At 47.5% G+C, this 18,410-nt stretch overlaps 2 protein-coding genes across 2 annotated transcripts in view; one reads left to right on the forward strand and one right to left on the reverse strand.

Moving 5' to 3' along the window:
- The window catches only part of IQSEC3 (IQ motif and Sec7 domain ArfGEF 3), an 82,498-nt gene extending 75,668 nt beyond the window's left edge, over positions 1-6,830 (reverse strand). The window contains exon 1 of the mRNA XM_074357376.1: positions 4,334-6,830. Within this exon, the coding sequence (XP_074213477.1) occupies positions 4,334-4,869 (536 nt within the window). The 5' untranslated portion in view covers positions 4,870-6,830. The remainder of the gene's footprint in view (positions 1-4,333) is intronic.
- Positions 6,831-17,230: 10,400 nt separating this feature from the next.
- On the forward strand, positions 17,231-18,058 carry LOC105076355 (pre-mRNA-splicing factor SPF27). The gene has a single exon (XM_045524320.2). It carries the CDS (start codon positions 17,252-17,254, stop codon positions 17,945-17,947), a length of 696 nt encoding a protein of 231 aa, XP_045380276.2. The 5' UTR covers positions 17,231-17,251; the 3' UTR covers positions 17,948-18,058.
- The last annotated feature ends 352 nt before the right edge of the window (positions 18,059-18,410 follow it).

The following is an 18,410-nucleotide window of genomic DNA, read 5'->3' on the forward strand; positions in this document are numbered from 1 at the left end:
GGTGGGGGGACTGTACAGTCAGAGGGTGGGGTGATGAGCACCTGCAACACAGACATCTCCGTGGGTTGTCTCCTGCGGGCCGTGTCCCTTTCCAGCTCTGCTTGGCTCTCACTGTTCCTGACATCAACCCTTGATGCCAACCCAGGAAGCCTCTCTGGGCTCTAAATATGGTTTATATGTTCGCCCTTTTTACCCCATTCTCTTCTGACAGAGGGTAGCTCTGGGCGCCTGCAATCTGCTTACACTTATTTAGATGTTTCTAAATGTGCATCTTATGTTGAGCAAGGACTGTCTGCGTCTTGCCTGTGTTTTCATAACACGGTGCAGGGTTTTGAATGGACTGGACACTTGATACAATAGAGTTGACTGACAGACCCTCACTCTCTTAATAGCTCCCAGGAGGGGCTAGTCATGAGCTGCCACCTCCAGGCTGACCACCTGGCCTCAGCAGAAGCAGAAACACCTGCTCCAAATCAGTGTTTCAGACAGCAGGCTAAAAAACACACCCAGTGGTCTTCCAGCCATCCCCTGGCCTCCCATCAGCATAAGACTATGGAGCTTAAAAGATGGCCCAAGATTTAGTTTATGTGTAATGATGAGAGCAGAGACAAGGAGCTGTCCTCGTGCCACGTAAGTGGAAGCAAAGGACAGAGGGAAGAAGATATGGGAGACAGAAAGTGTCTGAGGGGAGGGAGGAAAGGGGGAAGAGAGAGTGAAGGAAAAAGAGAAAGGAGTGAGGAAGAAGAAGGGCAAAAAAAAAAAAAAAAAAAGACAAGGGAGGAAGAGGAGAGGACAGGAGCTACTGAGCCTTTCAGACTTCCTGGCCCCTTGGGGATGGGAAGTTGGGGTAGGAGCTGAATTTGAATGATATGCAAGACTCTCACCCAGCCTGGGGGAATCCCCTGCCCGCAGGCCTGGGGACATCAGCAAGCCCTGGGATCCACTGGCTCTAAGTGCTCGGCTGGAGGGGTGGGCAAACAGATGCTCAGACAGAAAAGCTGTGGCCACACCGAAGCCAGTAGCTCAAGGTAGGGTCATGTGCTTCTGTGGCGAACAGGGGACTTTGCCAGGTCAGGCTGAGGCTCTGGCTCCAGCCAGGAGAGGGATAATCAATTCTGTGGATGCTGTGAGCCTTGATTGAAAAAATAAAGAGAAGGAAGCTAGATTGCTGCTTTCATTAAGAGGCAAAAGCAGTGGGGGCTGGAGCTTTGCAAGAGCCAGGAAGCGGCAGAGAAAGAATTTTAACCCCTCAGGTGTTGTTCTTCCCTGGTAATTCTGCACCGCCCCCCACATTGTTGCTCTCCCGGCCTGACCTCCAGGGCTGCCACCTTTGTATCTCCCTCAGCTGAAGCAGGGAGAGAGGCCAGGCTGCATATTAATACCGATCTGATGACAATTAAACGACCTATTATTTTCCAGCCCCAGGGTCCCCAGGGCTCCTGCCTCTCCTGGATTTGGGCAGGAAGATGAGTTCTGGGGATAAGAGACAAACAGTGCAGTGAGAGAACGCATCAGACAATGCCTGGCCCCTGGGAACCCTCACTCCCCCCCCCCCCACCCCAGCAACCTCGCCGGGCTGCATTCTGACTCAGTGAGACCAGGGAAGGGGAAGTAAGGAATGAGAAAAGATTTCAGCAGAATTATGACCCAGAGACCCCCTCTGCCATCTCTTCCTCCTACGTCAGTGTGCCCAATAGAGAACTGATTCAGCAGGGAGATCCCCAGGAGAGACACCAGGGAGGGCTCCTGGCTCTACTCTTCCTCTCCTTCCCTCCCCTGATCCACGGAGATGTCCCCCTGCCCGCTGCCAGCATCTAGCCCTGCATCCTTGAGAGGTTGAGCAGAGGAAGGCAGAAATGCAAAACGGGGTGGGGTTGGGGGTCATAGGTGGAGAGCTGCATGGGGCCAAAGCAGTAGTCAGCAAAGATGATTCCTTCCTGAGGTCTATGGAGAAAACTTGGGTTGAAGTTAAGCAAAACAGTGGGGAGAAATGGGTGATCCAAAAGGCACAAAAGGCATTCGGTCAGCCAAGATGTCCAAGATTTCCGATCCAAGGGGAGAGGGAGCTGCAGAGAGTGGGGCAAAGCATGTGTGTCTGAGCTCTCTAAGTCTCTGGGTGTCCAGGCTTGGTGAGCAGAAGGGGAAGAGCTGGAGGGTCTGGAGAAAGGACGGAGAGACTGGTGGTATTAACCGATTAGTGCCCAGCACAACTTCCTGAGTGGAAGATTTCCAACCACTTCCACTCTCTTCCACCATTTTGATTACGTATTTTTGTTCTGCTCCCTTGGGAAGCAAAAGCAGGACAAGGGAGAGGGAAAGATGAGGACACTATGGCTCCTCTCAGGTTTTGACATGTGAGGCTGGATAGGAATCCAGGGATTGTAGGAATCACCTGGGCGGGAGCACCTGGGCAGGAGAGTTTGGGCTCTCTAAGCCACTTTGGGGGCCACGAGAAAGTCCTTATCCAAGAAAAATGATCTTTCCTCAACCCTGCTTCCCCACACGGTCCCCTGAAGGGATGCAAAGAAAGGGTTGTGAAGGAAAAGGAGGGAGACGCCAAAGAGCATGAGGTGAAGAGCCACAGTTACCACCCCCACCCCCACCCCGAAACGGAATAGGATAGTTCTGTTCCCCTATTTGGGGAAAAAGTCACGTAGTGGTTTGGAAGAATGGTGCCCATGCTGAGCCATGGGCACTGGGGGAAAACTGACTTTCTGCTTTTCCTGCCACAGAACGAAAAAACTGTGAAACTGAATGAAGGGTAGATGAGCCATTGAGGAAGCTGGGAAGGAAAACCGCATCTTCTTGGGGCTTGAATCAAATGCTGTGGGTCCACCAAGGCAGATCACCCTGGATCTTACCCTCTAAGAGCCCAAGGTTCTGGTCAAATCTACCCTGCAGGCTAATGTGTCCTGACTCAACTTCTCTAACTCTGCAGTAGATGTGAGGATGAGTCTACATCAGATCTTCACAAGAATCCCTAGACCTAAAGCATGCCAAGGCTGCTGAAGATGAGGTTTTTGGCTCTTCTCCTTTCCCATCCCTCTCACCCCCAGTTCCCTTAGCACCCCCATTGTCAGGGTCAGGTGCTGACTAGGGACCGATTTCCCATGAGCGGCTTTTCCGTCACCTGTCTAATCAGAGAAGGGAAGCTGACATGGTCACAGCCTTCCCAATGAGGAGGAGAGAATATTCTCTCTCATTTATTCTTTCCATATCCGTAGTTTATGAACGTTGAGTGTAAAGAAAGAGCTTGAGGTCCCAGAGTTTCTCATTGGAGGTTAATGAGCATATCTCTCTCCGGACCTGACATGAGATTCCAGTTACCCAAGGGGAAACAAGGTTTGCAGTCACCAGCCATAACAGAGATTTAACAGGAATTACATCCAAATACCAACTCCGTATGCCAACTGTCTCTCATCATTATTCCCGTTCCATGATTGCTAACACCCTGCACAGAAATCCTCCTTGAGTCAGAGGGAAAAGCTGTAACCAGACTGAGTCCTGATGCTATAACGGAATCCTCCATGGGCTTGGTGGGTTGTCACCTTGCACCCCTCTGGGTCTATGGGGGATCAGAAGAAAGGTGCCCACTCAAGTCACAGCAGAAAAAGCTTCCCCAAATGAGCTGCTCTTGGCTTCGCCTCCCACTGCATCAGTTAAAGAGCCAGCTCGTTCCCCTGGGAAATGCTTTCTCCCACTCTTCCTCTTCCTCTGTCTCCAGCCCCTTGCCTCTTCACATCATCCTGCCTTTCAGCCTTATCCTCTGCCTCCTGAATTCCCTCAGACCCCAGTTCTACTCTTCCTGGACCCTGCTCCTTTTAAAGCTCTTATTGTGTCTCTGCCAAGCTTCTGTCTTTTTCATATCTCACTCTCCATTCAAATAATTTTACTACCCAAACTCCTTTCCAGATTTTCCCTAACTTAAAAAGATTCTTCAGCTGTTCTCTTTTCTTCAGTTTAATCTTCGCCCCAACGTACCCCCACATCTTGTCCCTTTTAAAACCTGCCAGTTTCCAATATACCCAGTCACTTAAACTCCATTTCTTTCCTCCTGTGCCCCCAGTGATGGTCTGGATACTGTTTTTGACCCAACATCCCCCAACCCCCCTCAAACACTGATATCATTCCCTCTTTTCCCCTAAATCTCCTTGACACACTTCTGCCCCCAAGTATCTTGTAACCCCTCCACTTCACACTGCCCTAGTCCTTCAGGCTCAGGTGCACCCGGCTTCCCCCCTCCCCTCCTCATGCCCATTCCTACCACCCTTCTTTCCACTCTTCCCTTCCCTTCCTACCAGCACAGCGGCCCCCATCCCTCTTCCCCACTCACTCGGGTCTCCTGCTCAGGACGCCCTTGCTGAGGGCAGCGGGGGATTTGTGCTGAAGGAGGGTTCCAGCAGCAGCGCAGCAACTCGGGGGACGCTCCTTCTCCTTGTCAGCGACGGCCCCGGGCGCCACCGGGTGCTGGTGGGGCGACTGGGGTGCGTGAGCCCTGCTGCTGGGGCCCGGCTGGGGCTGCGCCAGGAGCTGTCCGTGGTGCTGAAGCGGAGGCTGCTCGGGCGCGGGTTGCGGCGCGGCGGGCGGGAGCTGTCCGTGGTTCTGGAGCGGTTCCTGGGCCGCGGTGGCAGGCGCGCCCGGCAGCGGGGCTGGCGACGGGGGGACGAGCCCGGGCGGAGGCTGGGTTTGCAGCAGCTGCTGGTGCTCCCACAGGCTGCGGTTCTCGGCGCTTAGCTCGTCCAGCCGCCGCTCCAGTTCGTCGATGCGCTGGCGCTGGGTGTGGATGAGGCTTTGCTGGTTCTGCACGATGGCCGTGAGCTCCTTGAGGTAGAGCACGGCACGCACGGGGTTTTCCAGCAGGCTCTCCATGCCGCCCGCCGCCGCCTGCGCCCTGCCTGCGCCTCGGCGGGCGGCGGGGAGCGCGAGGGCGCGCAGGAGCCGAGCAGCCCCGGCGATCCGCTCGCCTCCTTCTCCGCGGGCCCGGCCTCCCTCCCCGCCGCCGGCGCCGCGTCACCGCCACACAGACATTCACACACGCACGAGGGGCGGGGCCGCGGCGCCAGGGCCCACCCCCACCCCACCTCCCACCTCCCACCTCCCACCTCGAGGCTTCGTGAGGAGTCTCGGCTTCCTGCAGGGCTGGCAGGGGAGGAGGAAAACGAGTGAGAGAGTGGGCAGAGGAGCAGGATAAAGAAAGGGACCCGGGATGGATGAGGTAAATCTGGCGTGAGAGAGAAAGCCCGCGAGGCGGAAACCGCAGCACAGGGAAAGTGCGGTGGGACCCGTAGGAGAACTGAAGCTAATAAGGAAACAGGAGGAGAAGAGGGAGCGGCTGGGAGAACGAGGAAGCAGAGAAAGGGAAGGTGGCGAAAGGGGAGAGAAATGTATTAAAAAGAGGAAATCTGAAAAGTCGCGAGTTCTTTTTCCTATGTCCAGTCATCCCAGAGGCCCAGGTCCTTCTTAAAGACCTTCTGTTGAGAGGCCACTCTTGCCTCTTGTGTTCAGTCTGGTGGGGGAGTCCCTGGAACACGAGGATCCCAGGACAGTAAGGGACCCCAGAGAACATCGGATCCTACACCTTCTTCAGCCAAGAGGAAACTTCGGGTGGGACGCTGCTTTTGCTGGGATTTCTCCGGGAATGAGACCTCGGGACAGTTTTGGCCACTCTAATAGGAACATAAACTAAAAAAATCAGGCCCTCTGTGTCATGGGCTAATGCTTCCAGAAACTTCTGAAGAGATCGTTCTGTTTGTAAAACATTTATAAAATGCATATGGGCTAGGTGTAAGATGAGGATGACTAGAACGGAATCTTCGGCTTCTTGAAGCTCATAATTAAGTAGGTGACACAGGTGATAAATATTAAATTTCCGTGTACATCGGTGGTTATAAGTGGTGACATAGAGACATGCCCAGAATGCTATCGGAGCACAGCAGCTTGGGGATTTGGGGAGCTCACTGGAGGAAATACACTTGAAGTGGGAAGGGTTTTCCAGAAAGGGGGAAGAGCATAAGCAAAAGCTCAGATGAATTGGCATGGACTCAATCATTCATTCATTTCTACAGTAAATGTACATAAAACACTCCAAGTGCTACGTAATGAGCCAGGAACTATGCAGACTACCCCTAGCATGGATCATAAGATATAGTTTCTATAATCAAGGAGATTACAGTCTAGTAGAGAAGACATGGCCTGTACATGAATAACTAAAATACAAATCAAAATTTCTGTAAGAGCTCTTCAAGCCAAGTGCCATAGGAGTTCGGGGAAGGGAGACGCTGTGTTTGACTCTGGTGATCTGATGAGGAGGTGTTATTCAGGCTGGGCCTTGAAGGATGGGAGGTGTTTCAACAAGTAGACAGAAAAGGAAGACGGGGAAGATGTGTCAGACAGCAGGAAAGGACTAAGGCATGAAGCGAGTGCTTCGGTTCAGTCCAGTTCGGCAGAAAATGACCCTTTCCTCTGGGCTATGAATGCTCTTACCCTATCTGTTGTACTGTTCCGCTTCCCACCCAGGTGCTCCACCAGCCTCCATATCTACCTGCCGTTCCCCCAGCAAAGCATATCTGTTGGTACCCCAGCCAAGCCCACCTTGTGCCAGATTTGAATAAACTTCTGTGAATTGCTCTGTGCTCTGCAAATGTATTGATTTCTCTGCACTTGTTTTTATTTTGCTTTCCTCCCATTTATTTTCCTAGCAAAATTCTTTTGTAAAGAATGAGTGAAGGAAGCTTATTCACAGCTGAGCCAACAGTTGGGAGGACAGAGCACTTGGGATGAGACTTTGGTAGTGATCAGTATTCTAGCTAAAGAACGGAGGCTGTGGGTGGAACAAGGACACACAAAGACTTAAACACTTTTTAAAAAAAAATTTTTTTATTGAAGTACAGTCACTTACAATGTGTCAATTTCTGGTGTACAGCACAATGTAAGACTTAAACACTTTTCTTCTGAATTTTCTTTGCTTGTCCAGTTAATTTGTTGTCTGAGTTGGGTATTCATAGAGACCAGTACTGTTTCTATAAGTGAAGCAGCCTGCAGCATAATTATCTACGGGGGCTTGTTTAAAATGCAGGTTTCCAAGCCCTATATTAGTCCTGCTGTGTTGGAGTCACTAGGAATGGGGCCCAAGTGTTTTCATTTGTAAAGTTGTTTCCTTTCATTTTTTAAAAACTCAACTTTATTGAGTTACAACTCATGTGTAATAATATGCACCCACTTTGAGTGCACAGTTCAATGAATTTTGATGAACATAGACACCCGTGTAATCAAAATTTCCATCACTGCAAAAAATGAGCCTACTACCTCATGCCCCTCTGCAGTCAGTTGCTGTCAGCCGCGTCCCTGGCCAACCACTGATCTGCCTTCTGTCAAGACAGATTAGTTTTGCCTGTTTTAGAATTTCATATAAATGGCAATCATAAATACTCCATTGTGTCTTTTTTTGTATGTGCAGCATAATATTTTTGAGATTCGTCTATTCTGTTATAGGTATCAATAGTTTGTTCCTTTTTGCTTCTGAGTAGTCTTCTATGATACAAATATATCATAATTCATCTTCTCACCTGTTAATGGACCTTTTGGCTGTTTCTAGGTTTTGGTTATTTTGCATAAAGCTGTCCTGATCATTAATGGACAAGTCTTCGTGTGGACGTATGTTTTCATACATTTTATGTTACATGTGTTTTATCAGAAGGAAAAAAATCTAGACTTGAAATTGCGAAGTCGTATACTAAGTATATGTGTGTGTGTGTGTATATATATATGTGTGTGTGTATATATATATACATATATATATATATACATGTGTGTATGTATATTATATATATAATTTAACTTAGTTAGAAACTGTCAAATTGTTTTCCAAAGTGGCTGTACTATTTTTTTTTTTATTCTCACCAGCAATGTGTGAGCAGTTCAGAAGTTTCACATCCTTGCTAACATTTGGTATTTTTAGCCTTTTTTGATTTTATCAGTTTGAGTGAGTAGGGGTATATTTATGGCTTTAATAAGTATTTCTCTGATGGCTAATGCTGTTGACTGTCTTCTCATGTGCTTATTGGCCATTTGTATATATTCTTTGCCCACTGTTTCTAGTGAATTGTTTGTCTTATTATTGAGTTGTAAGAGTTCTTCATTTATTCTGGAAAATAGTCTTGACCAGATGTATGTATTGCAAATATTTCCTCCAGTCTGTGGCTTACCTTTTTGTTTTCTTAATGTTGTCTTTTGATGAGCAAAGGTTTTTATTTTGATGAAGAAAAGTTTATCAATTTTTTCTTTTATAGTTCATGTTTTTGTGTCCTATCTAAAAATTCTTTGCCTGTCCCAAAGCCAAAAACATATTCTCCTGTGTTTTCTTCTAGAGGTTTTATTATTTATGCTTTTACGTTTAGGCCTATGATCCATTTGGAGTTAATTTTTATGTTTGGTATGATGACTTAAATTTCATTTCTTCCTTAAATGTTTGACAGTTCACCACTGAAGCCATCCCAGCCTGGAGGTCTCTTTGTGGGAAGAATTTTAACTACAGATTCAAGTTCTTTAGGAGATATGGAGCTATTCAAAGATTCTGTTTCTTTGTGTATCCATTTTGGTAATTTGTGACTCTGGTAGGGAGAATGACCTCCCAAAGATGTCTTTGTCTTAATACCCCAAACCTGTGTGTGTTAACTTACATGGCAAAAGCAACTATAAATATGTGATTAAGTTAAGGATCTTGAACTGGGAAGATTATGCTGGATTATCTGATGGGTCCAGTGTAATCACAAGAGTCTTTATAAGAGGGAGGTAAGAGTGTCAGAAAGGAGATGTGGCAACAGAAGCAGAGGTCACAGTGAGGCAATTGCTACCTGGAAACCAGAAGCCAAGGGATGCAGGTGTATAGAAGCCAGAAAAGGGACGGAAACAGATTCTCTTCCAGAGCCTCCAGAAGGAATACCATGCTGCCAAGACCTTGGTTTTAGCCAGGTGAAATGCATTTTGGACTTTTAGCTTCTGAAACTCTAAGGAGGATGATAAATTTGTGTTGTTAAGTTACTGTGTTTGTGGTAATCTAACAACAACAATAGGAAATAGATACAATTGTCTTTTAAGAATGTGTCCATCTGGGGAGTCAAACTTGTTGGCATGAAATTGTTTATGATATTTTCCTATCAGCCTTTTAATGTGTGTAGGCTGTGTGTTGAATCTCCTCTTTCATTCTCGATGGTGGTGATTTGGACTTTTCTTCTCCTCCTCCTTCTTCCTCTTTCTTTTTTTCCTCCTCCTCCTCCTCTTTCTTCTAAAGCAGTCTGGCTAAATATTTACCCATTTTTATTATATTTTCAAATAACTGGTTTTTAGTATCCTTGATTTTTCTCTATTGTTTGTCCACTTTCTACTTCATTGATTTCCTCTCTTACCTTTATTTTTCCTGATTCTGCCTACTTGTGTTTCCACTTGTTCAACTTTTACTAGATACTTAAGATGGAATTCTTAAGATAGATTATTGACTTTGGACCTTCCTTCTTTTTTAACATAAGCACTTAAAGCTCTAAGATCCCCTATGGCACTGTTTTTGTTGTGTCTGACAAATTTTGTTTTCATTTTCACTCAGTGCAAAATATTTTGTAATTTCTCGTTACCTCCAGATCTTTCTATTATTGATTTATAATTTGACTCCTTTCTGGTCAGAGAACATACTCTGGGCGAGTTCAATCTTTTTAAATTTATTGACACTTTGGGGGCTTTTACATGGCCCAGTTTGCAGGCTGTTCTGGTGAATGTCCCATGTGCGGTTGTCTGATAGCCACTCCAGCGCCTCGTTTTTATGGTTTGCATGTGTGGTAGGCAGAATCATGGCTCCCCCAAATGTCCACATCCTATCCTGGGAGCCTGGGAATATGTTACCTTCTATGGCGAAAGGGACTTTGCAGATCCAGCCCTCGGCCTCTGGGCTCCATACACACCAGAACTCAGCTCACACGTGCTTCCTGTGTATTCTGTTGTCAGGACTGTAAATAAATCAGGTTCTCAGCTCGCAGGAAAGTAAGCAAGCACGGCGTCTCCTTGTGGCCTCTTGGATCTGTTATCACGAGTGTTTGCCTTATTGTTATATAATAATGCTGAGGCTAATCCTAGCCAGTATTTGTAGTTCGCTCTCGGGGCCTGGGTTTCCTTCACTGTAAAATGGGAATAATCACTGAATGCACATCATAGGTTGGAAGGATATTGGAAGGATCAATAAATAGTGCAGAAAGTGTCCAATCACACATATTCATTGTACTTGATTCTCAGTGAGTGGTAAGCAAGACGTACAATTTTCACATGTGGCATATGAGGCTCAGAGAGGGTGAGTAGTTTTCCTGATGTTACACAGCCAGTAACAGCAGAACCAGGACTGGAACCCAGGTCTCCTATTCTAAGTCCCTACTCCTGTTCCTCTGCATCACATATTAGGACGTCCGATGTGGAGAGAACACTTTCGGGGTGGTCAGCAATAACCTTTTATTTGCATGTGTGCTTAAGTGATGCAAAGCATCAAAGCACCAGACCCATGTCTGGCATAGAGCACATGTCCAGTAAAATCAGCTTCATTTTAATAAAGTGTATATAAATACAGTGATACAGGTAGTCGTGCTATGCCATGTACAAGCAAAGTACTTTCACAGACACACTGTCTTGTTTCGTCCTTAAAAAAGTTCACCTTCTCTGAGTGTCCCCACCGCCACCTGTGAATGGATCGGTTGTGGTGTCCCCTGAGCTCACACCTGTGAATGTTCTGTATGAAAAGGAAAGTGGTAAACAAATTGTTTGAGGACTAAGTCCAGATCCAAACAGAACCTGTGGGCCCTGCTGAAGGTGGGAACAGCCCTCCCCCATTGTTCCACAATCTCCACCCCAGTAAGCGGTCTGCCTTGAATTTGGAGAAGGTCATGAGCCTCCCCGACATCTTGAGATACTCTAGAAAGCCCTGTTTGAGAAGGGCAGGGAGAGAATTCTCCTCCCCCTTCGAGGGGCTGCTGTGGGGCATCATTGAGAAGCTCTGAGCTGGAGCCACAGGTCTGAGTAACCCTGGTTTCTGGTTCTTCTGTCCTCTCTGCCCTGGACTAGACCACGAGCAGGGGCCAGGTCTGCTCTTCCCTAGAACTCAGGGGTCCCGCAGTGGAGTCGGGGTGGAGGTGGAGTCACTGGATCAAGAAGAAAGAAGGACCTGGGAGCCCACCGACCCTAGGACCCCCTCCCACCCAGACACAAGCATCCCACCGCGTCATCCCTGATCACCAGGGTCTGCCCCAGATTTCCCCGGACAAACAAGCCCCTGCATCTCAAGATGTTTATCCAATTTCAGGACGACCCCATGGCTAGGAAGATTTTTCTTACGCTGAGCCGTGGTCTGCCTTCCTTGACCTTTCTTTCATGAGTCGAGTTCAGCCCTCTGAAGTCTCATTACACCAGTCAACCCCTCACCCCTCCCAGCTCTGCCTTCCTGGGAGGAGAGGAGGAGATGAGACAGAGGGAGGAGGAGGAAGCCACTTCCAGCCGCCTGAGCTTTCCTACACAGCGTCGTCTCCCCAGAAGCTGCGGGTGTCACATTTGACAAATTGTTTTAAAATATTCTCTTTTTCTGATCGCTGACAACTCTTTCTCACCCCCACCCACAGAAACTGCTCTGAGAATGACCCAGGAAGTGGGATGCAGTTATAGCATGCCACCCCCTGGGACTTCTCCAGTTTGAATGGCAGTATTTAGTAGTTTTCACATTTTTATTATTTTAAATAATTTTTTCAGAAGCATTCTTATCAAATAGACTTTTGCATGGAACTTGGATGGATGGATGGATGGATGGATAGGTAGGTAGGTAGGTAGATAAAATGGGAATGGTGTGGTTCTGTAAGTGTACTCTGGAACCAGAGTACAAGGTTCAAATCCTTGCTGTGTGACCCTGAGCAAATCAGTTGACCATTCAGCTCCTAAATTTCCTCATCTGAAAATGGGCAAAATGGTTAAAACCCATCTTATAAGAATATTGTGACTGCTAAATGAGTTATCGCATCTAAAGCCTTAAGATAAGCCCTGGAGCAGTAGGTGTCTGCGATGTTGATGGTGACGATGGTGATGATGGTGGTGGGGAGGGTGGGGATGATGGTGGTGGGGGTGATGGTGGTGGTGGTTATGATGATGACGATGTCCAGCCGTTGTGAATGGAGGAACAAACCGTGGGTATCCACGCAGTGGAATCCCCGCAGTGAAATGCTGCTTGTCAACAAAAAGAAACAAACTGCAGCTCCGTGTAGCAAAACGGATGAATCTGAAAAACATTACGCTTAGTGAAAGAAATCAGATATAAAAGAGTACATATGCGTAACTCAATTTACATGACATGCTAGAACAGGCAAAACTAATCTTTATGATAGAAATCAGATCAGTGGCTGCCTGGAGCAGAGAGGCTGGTGAATTGACTGTGAAGGGGTGGGGATGGGGGCACGGGTTTGTTGGGGGCGGGCTGCTCTGTACCTTGATTATGGTGATGGTTACATGACGACACACATCAGAACTCTCAGAACTGCACACGAAAGTATGTGCATTTTACTGCATGCAATTTATACCTTAACTTTTAAAAAACAAATCTTTAATGGAAGGCACGAGTAGAGATAAGATTCACTAAGTGAAGAGGACGGAGTGAGAAGAGAGTGGTGGCGGGTCGGAGGGTGGTGCTGGTCATCTTACCAGGAGGTAAGGTGATCCTGAGCCAGACTTGGGTCCACTTGCCCACGTGCCGTAAAGCCGAGCTACTGCCCCCGGGTGGCGGGGAAGGAAAGTGCAGCACTCACTGCAGGCACTAAGCAAGGAGTCCATGTAGCTCGTGCTCAAAAGACTGAACTCCCCAGAGGCTTTCAGGGAAACGTTTTCAAAGACAGGATGGGGGGGGGGGTTATGGGGTGTGTGATCAGCTCATGGACATCCTTTTGACTGGGTGGTGGTGACGTCATCAGGAGTCAGTGTCATCAACCTTCTGGTTCCAACTGGTCTGGCTTCTCGGAGCTTGTGGGCAGCATGCAGTTAACTTCTTCCACGTGGTGGGGGTTTTAGTATCTGCAAAACAGCTCAAAGCATATGGATCAGAGTATTATCTATCGCCCTTAAGGAAGAACTACAGCCCATGTTCCACCCGACACCCCTCCATACAGACCCCTTTCACGCTTCCGTAGCTTAGCCCACACCACCTCCTCCATCTTGGTCCTCACCCCACTTTGTCTGTTACAGTTCTGTTTGACAACAGCCTCTGAAAGTCCTCAACCTTCTCCCCATCTTCCTCTTTGTTCCCATAGTGCATTTTTATATACCTCTCTTTAGCATTTTTCATTCAGCTTGAATAAAAGTTAATTCAAATGTCAGTTTCTCCCAGTTGCCTTGTGTTTTGAGCATATATCTAACCCATCTTTGTTTTATTCTGCAATTAAAGACAGTGCCTGGCACAGTGGAATTACAAGGGAAATACTCATGTGATTCAGCCAAATCCTCAAACTTCCCTGTGGGGTGAGTAGTATTACTTGCATTTTGCACACAAGGGAAGTGGGGCTGAGAGAGGTTAGGTGACTTTCCCAGGGTCACAAGCTTGGTTAGGAGTGGAATAGAACAGGTCACTTGGTTTTCCCACACTGCAGTCCTGACCTCTGGCTGTGCCTGGTCTCCGGAGTGTGGACCCAAGGACAGACTCCTCAGTCCCTGGCTTGGCCAGAGGGAGGTCTGAGCATGGTGCTTCCAGGCATGGAATCACTCCGGGCTCTGTCCACCTTCTCCACAGAGCCAGTCAAAGATGCCCACAGCCTACAGCCGGCTCTGCGGTGTGTGTGGAGGGGTCAGGGGTGCTGCCCTGGCAGAGCCCAGGCTTGGAGAAGAGGCAAGTAATCAGGAAGAAGGGAACAGGAGAGGGAGCAGCTGGGAGGCGAGAAATGCGGAAACCGAGGCAGAGAGGCCAGAGCTCTACCACTGAGCTGTACCCTCCCCCCCCAGCTTCACAAGGTTCTAACAAAAGACCCTCGAGTCATGCTTCCTGTTTCTCCTCTGGATGGCTCACCTCTGTTCCACGTGCTTGGAGGCCACTTCTTAATTTTCACATCTTTTGCCGGGTGGGAAGGCTGAGCACTCTCAGAATACATCAAGTCCTGATTCTCTTTCCATGGCTTTTTGTGTTGTTTCAATCTTTCCATTCTACTTTATTTAGCATAATTCAGCATTTTATTTTATTAAAAAATTATTTTTGTATATTTATATTTATTGACATATAGTCAGTTTACAACGCCATGTCAATTTCTGGTGTACAGCACAGTGCTTCCATCATACATGAACATACATGTATTCATTCTCATGTTCTTTTTCACCGTAAGTTACTACAAGATATTGACTATAGTTCCCTGTGCTATATACTATGATCTTGTTGTTTATCTATTTTATATACACTAGTGTGTATCTGCAAATATCAAACTCCCAATTTATCCCTTCCCACCCCCAACGCTTGGCGCTTGATTGTGCTAGAAGGTGCAGAACTGAGGGCCGTGATCCCACTGGCACTGTTCTAGCAAATGTCAGAGCAGACAGACTTGGCGTGCAGGGCAGGCTGAAGACAAGGCAGCCGGCCCCCACGGTAGCCCTGTGTGGACAGCTGGTGGGGACGTGTTATCCATCTACAGCTGGAATTTGGAAAAGGTTAAGTAAACAGTGGGCCGGCCCCATTGATCACATTCTTAACATTGCCAGGTCAAGTTTCTCTGCCCCCTCCCAGCTCCCACTCCCCTCTCCCCTCCTACCCTCAGCCCCACAATCAAGTGACCTTTGGCCCTACCCTGGAGAGCCTCTGCCCTGCCTTGCTAATTCTTCTCTTCCACATGGACCAGACTTAGGTCCCTCTTACCACTCTAGGGAAGAGCCGTCCAGTAGATACACAAGGTGTGAGCAACAGGTGTGATGTTTAAGTTTCTAGTCATCACATTTTAAAAAGAAAAGAAATTAATTTCAATGATATGTTTATTTAACCCAACATATCCCAAATATTATCATTTCAACATGTAATCATATAAACATTTATCAATGAGGTAACTGAAAAAAGTTCTTTTTTCCCTACTGAGTCCTAGAAGTATATTGCTGTATTTTACACTTACCACATTTCAATTTGGATGCTAAATTTTTATTGGAAACGTGTGGCCTGTATCTAGATTTCACAAAATTCACGTTGAAAAAGTAAATTTACATACGCAAGTTGTCTCACACACTTCTGTTTTTCCAGTAACTGAATGGAGCATCAATTTTCAAACTAAGTTTTAGTTAAAATTAAGCACATTAATAGTTTGGTTCCTCAGTTGCACACAGAAGCCTAGTTTCCAGTGTCTAATCCCCACTCATGACTAATGGCTACCACAGTGTAAGCCCCGGCAGTCTGGGCCCAGATGCATCACGCAGGTCGGGCTTTAACCAGTCACCCAGCCTTCCCACCCAGACCCTGCTCTCATCTCCACCCACCCAGGACTCACCACAGCTCCTGAGGCCCACTTCTCACCTGCCTGGGCCTCCTACCGCATTAGCACATATCAGCATGCTCCAATCACAAGGCATTTTTCCTCCACGGACTGGAGCTCACAAAATTAGGTCTTGTTCTCCTGTCACCCTTCTTCCCCAGAGGCAGGGTTTCAGAATTTGCTGGGTCCAGCACTGGTGTGGTTGCAGGTAAAGAAAAGGGGCTGTATATGGGGCCTTGGGGGTGGGGAGGAGGAACATTATACATACGGTTCATCGTGTCAGAATGATTTGGTTGTTAAGTAAGCACCTTAAGGGATTATTTTACATTTCGTACTTCCAAATTTTTATAAATTAAATTCTTTCCCCTCAAGCTGGGTTTTCTTTTTCAAGCTTTGGATGTCTGGCTGGAATTGGCTTGATTTGCATAATCCCACCTCTGAGATTTAGCCCCGCCCCCTTAGGACCCTCTCCTTGCCTTGCCCAGCCCTTGGCCAGTCTTCCCACTTTGGGCAGCCACCCTGCTCTGGTCTCCCCTCCCCGGGAATGAGCCCGGCTGTGCTGCTGCTGAGAGGCTGGGATAATCCTCCCTGAGCCATTTCAAGGATTAGTCCCGCTGCCCTGTGCCCAGCTCCCACTCGGTGGGATTTCAGAGCTGTGGACACTATGCCAGGAAGAGGGGTGCAGCTCCTGTAATGCACATCCACGCAGGGTGGTGGGCACCAGGCTCCAGGTTCCAGGTTCCTCAGAGCATGTCATGGCGCATGGAGTTTAGTGAGATGGACGCTGGCAGCCTGGGACCTGAAGTCTGAGAGCAGGAGAGTCCAGAGCTTGAAGTCTTAGGTCCTCAGTCCCTGTCTTGAAACACACACACACACACATACACACACCCCTCTCCTCCTCCTCACTCTTACACACCAACCTCATCACAGACTTTCGCAGATGAGGTGGGTCCTTTTCCCTTCCCTGAAAATCGTGTTTTCTGACTATGTTGATACATAGATGCATAGATGAACATATTAGTATTATATATTAAAATATCTTATTCAATCAAAAGTTCACTTTTTTCTTCTGATTTTAATTAAAATACATTTACGGTCCTCTGACAGTACTGTAACTGTGCCTGACGGCAGTCAGCCCTTCCTGCACCCTGCTTGTGCCCCCGCCCCCCGTCGCTCTCTTCCCAGCCCTGGTCCTCCTAGGCTGCAGAGGAGGTGCGGGGGGCAGGAGAGCCGCAAGGTCCTGAGGTGGGTCATTTCATGTTCAGAGGGAAGCACGGAAGTTCCTTGTCCCCTCTCTCTGAAAGTGGGGAACGTCCGCACCTGGAAGAGCTGGGTGCTGCCCTTCATGCCCCTGGGGTGCCACTGCTTACAGGTTAGTCTGAGGGAGCCCAGTTTGGGGCATCAGAAATGTGGCTTCTTTCAAGCCCACTGCTGTGGTCCCAGGGTTTCAACACATTCTGGCTCAAGCCCAGACTCTCCATCATGACGCATGAGCCCCTCTTTGGGAGGTACTATAATAGAGTGGGTAAGAGTGTTTATGAATAGGTGGACCTGTCTGACTTCAGACAAGTTCTTCAGCCTCTCAAAGCCTTGTTTTCCTCCAAATCTACATAGGGATGATGGGAATATTTTCCTCACCAGGTCTTATAAATACTGAATATTGTACATGTCCACGTGGTTTGCACACAGTGAAACTCTGTACACTTGCTAGGAAGTAGGATTGTTATACAAATAAACACAGATCTCCTGAGAAGATGCAGGCGGACCTGAGAATGGCGGGCACCGGTTTGGTGGCTGGAGAGGTTGTGGTGGATGCGCTGCCGTATTTTGAACAGGGTTATGAAGCTCCTGGTGTTCGAGAAGCGGCTGCGGCGCTGGTGGAGGAGGAAACCCGCAGATACCGACCTACTAAGAACTACCTGAGCTACCTGACAGCCCCAGATTATTCCGCTTTCGAAACTGACATAATGAGAAATGAATTTGAAAGATTGGCTGCTCGACAACCAATTGAATTGCTCAGTATGAAACGATATGAACTTCCAGCCCCTTCCTCGGGTCAGAAAAATGACATTACTGCATGGCAAGAGTGTGTAAACAATTCTATGGCCCAGTTAGAGCATCAAGCGGTTCGAATTGAGAACCTGGAACTAATGTCACAGCATGGATGCAATGCCTGGAAAGTATATAATGAGAATCTAGTTCATATGATTGAACACGCACAGAAGGAGCTCCAGAAGCTAAGGAAACATATTCAAGATTTAAACTGGCAGCGAAAGAACATGCAACTCACAGCTGGATCTAAATTAAGAGAAATGGAATCAACTTGGGTATCCCTGGTCAGTAAGAATTATGAGATTGAAAGGACTATTGTACAATTAGAAAATGAACTGTTTCAAATGAAGCAGCAGCATGGAGAGGCAAACAAAGAAAACATACGGCAAGACTTCTGAAAGACTTAATCTGGTGAGTAGAAAGGAAGGTGTGTTGGACTTTCACAGAAGATCAGGCATCTGAAGAAACAAGTCTTAAGGAAATCACCAGTGATAAGTGTTTAGAAATCATAGAATGTGAACTGTAACATTCTATTTGTACATTTTAGCAAAATAAAAAATTTCAATACAAAAAAAAAATAAATAAATAAAATAAATAAATAAACACAGATCTCCCACCTCTTCTCCACAGGTCGGACCCCCTCTCATAGCTGAGATTACAGATGCAGAGAGCCAAGCGCGTTGCCTGGCACAGAGCAGGAGCGCCCAAGGTGGTACCTGGTATTGCGTCTCTAATCTCATCCCCACCCCTCTCTGCCTTGTACTCCAGCGACGCCAAGCTGCTTATGGCCTTGTGTCGCTTCCCACCCCACACCCACTGCATGTCTTCTTACCTCCTGGTCATCGTCGTGGAAGCTGGCTG

This window comes from Camelus bactrianus, chromosome 34 (genome assembly GCF_048773025.1).
Source record: "Camelus bactrianus isolate YW-2024 breed Bactrian camel chromosome 34, ASM4877302v1, whole genome shotgun sequence".
Lineage (NCBI taxonomy): Eukaryota > Metazoa > Chordata > Mammalia > Artiodactyla > Camelidae > Camelus > Camelus bactrianus.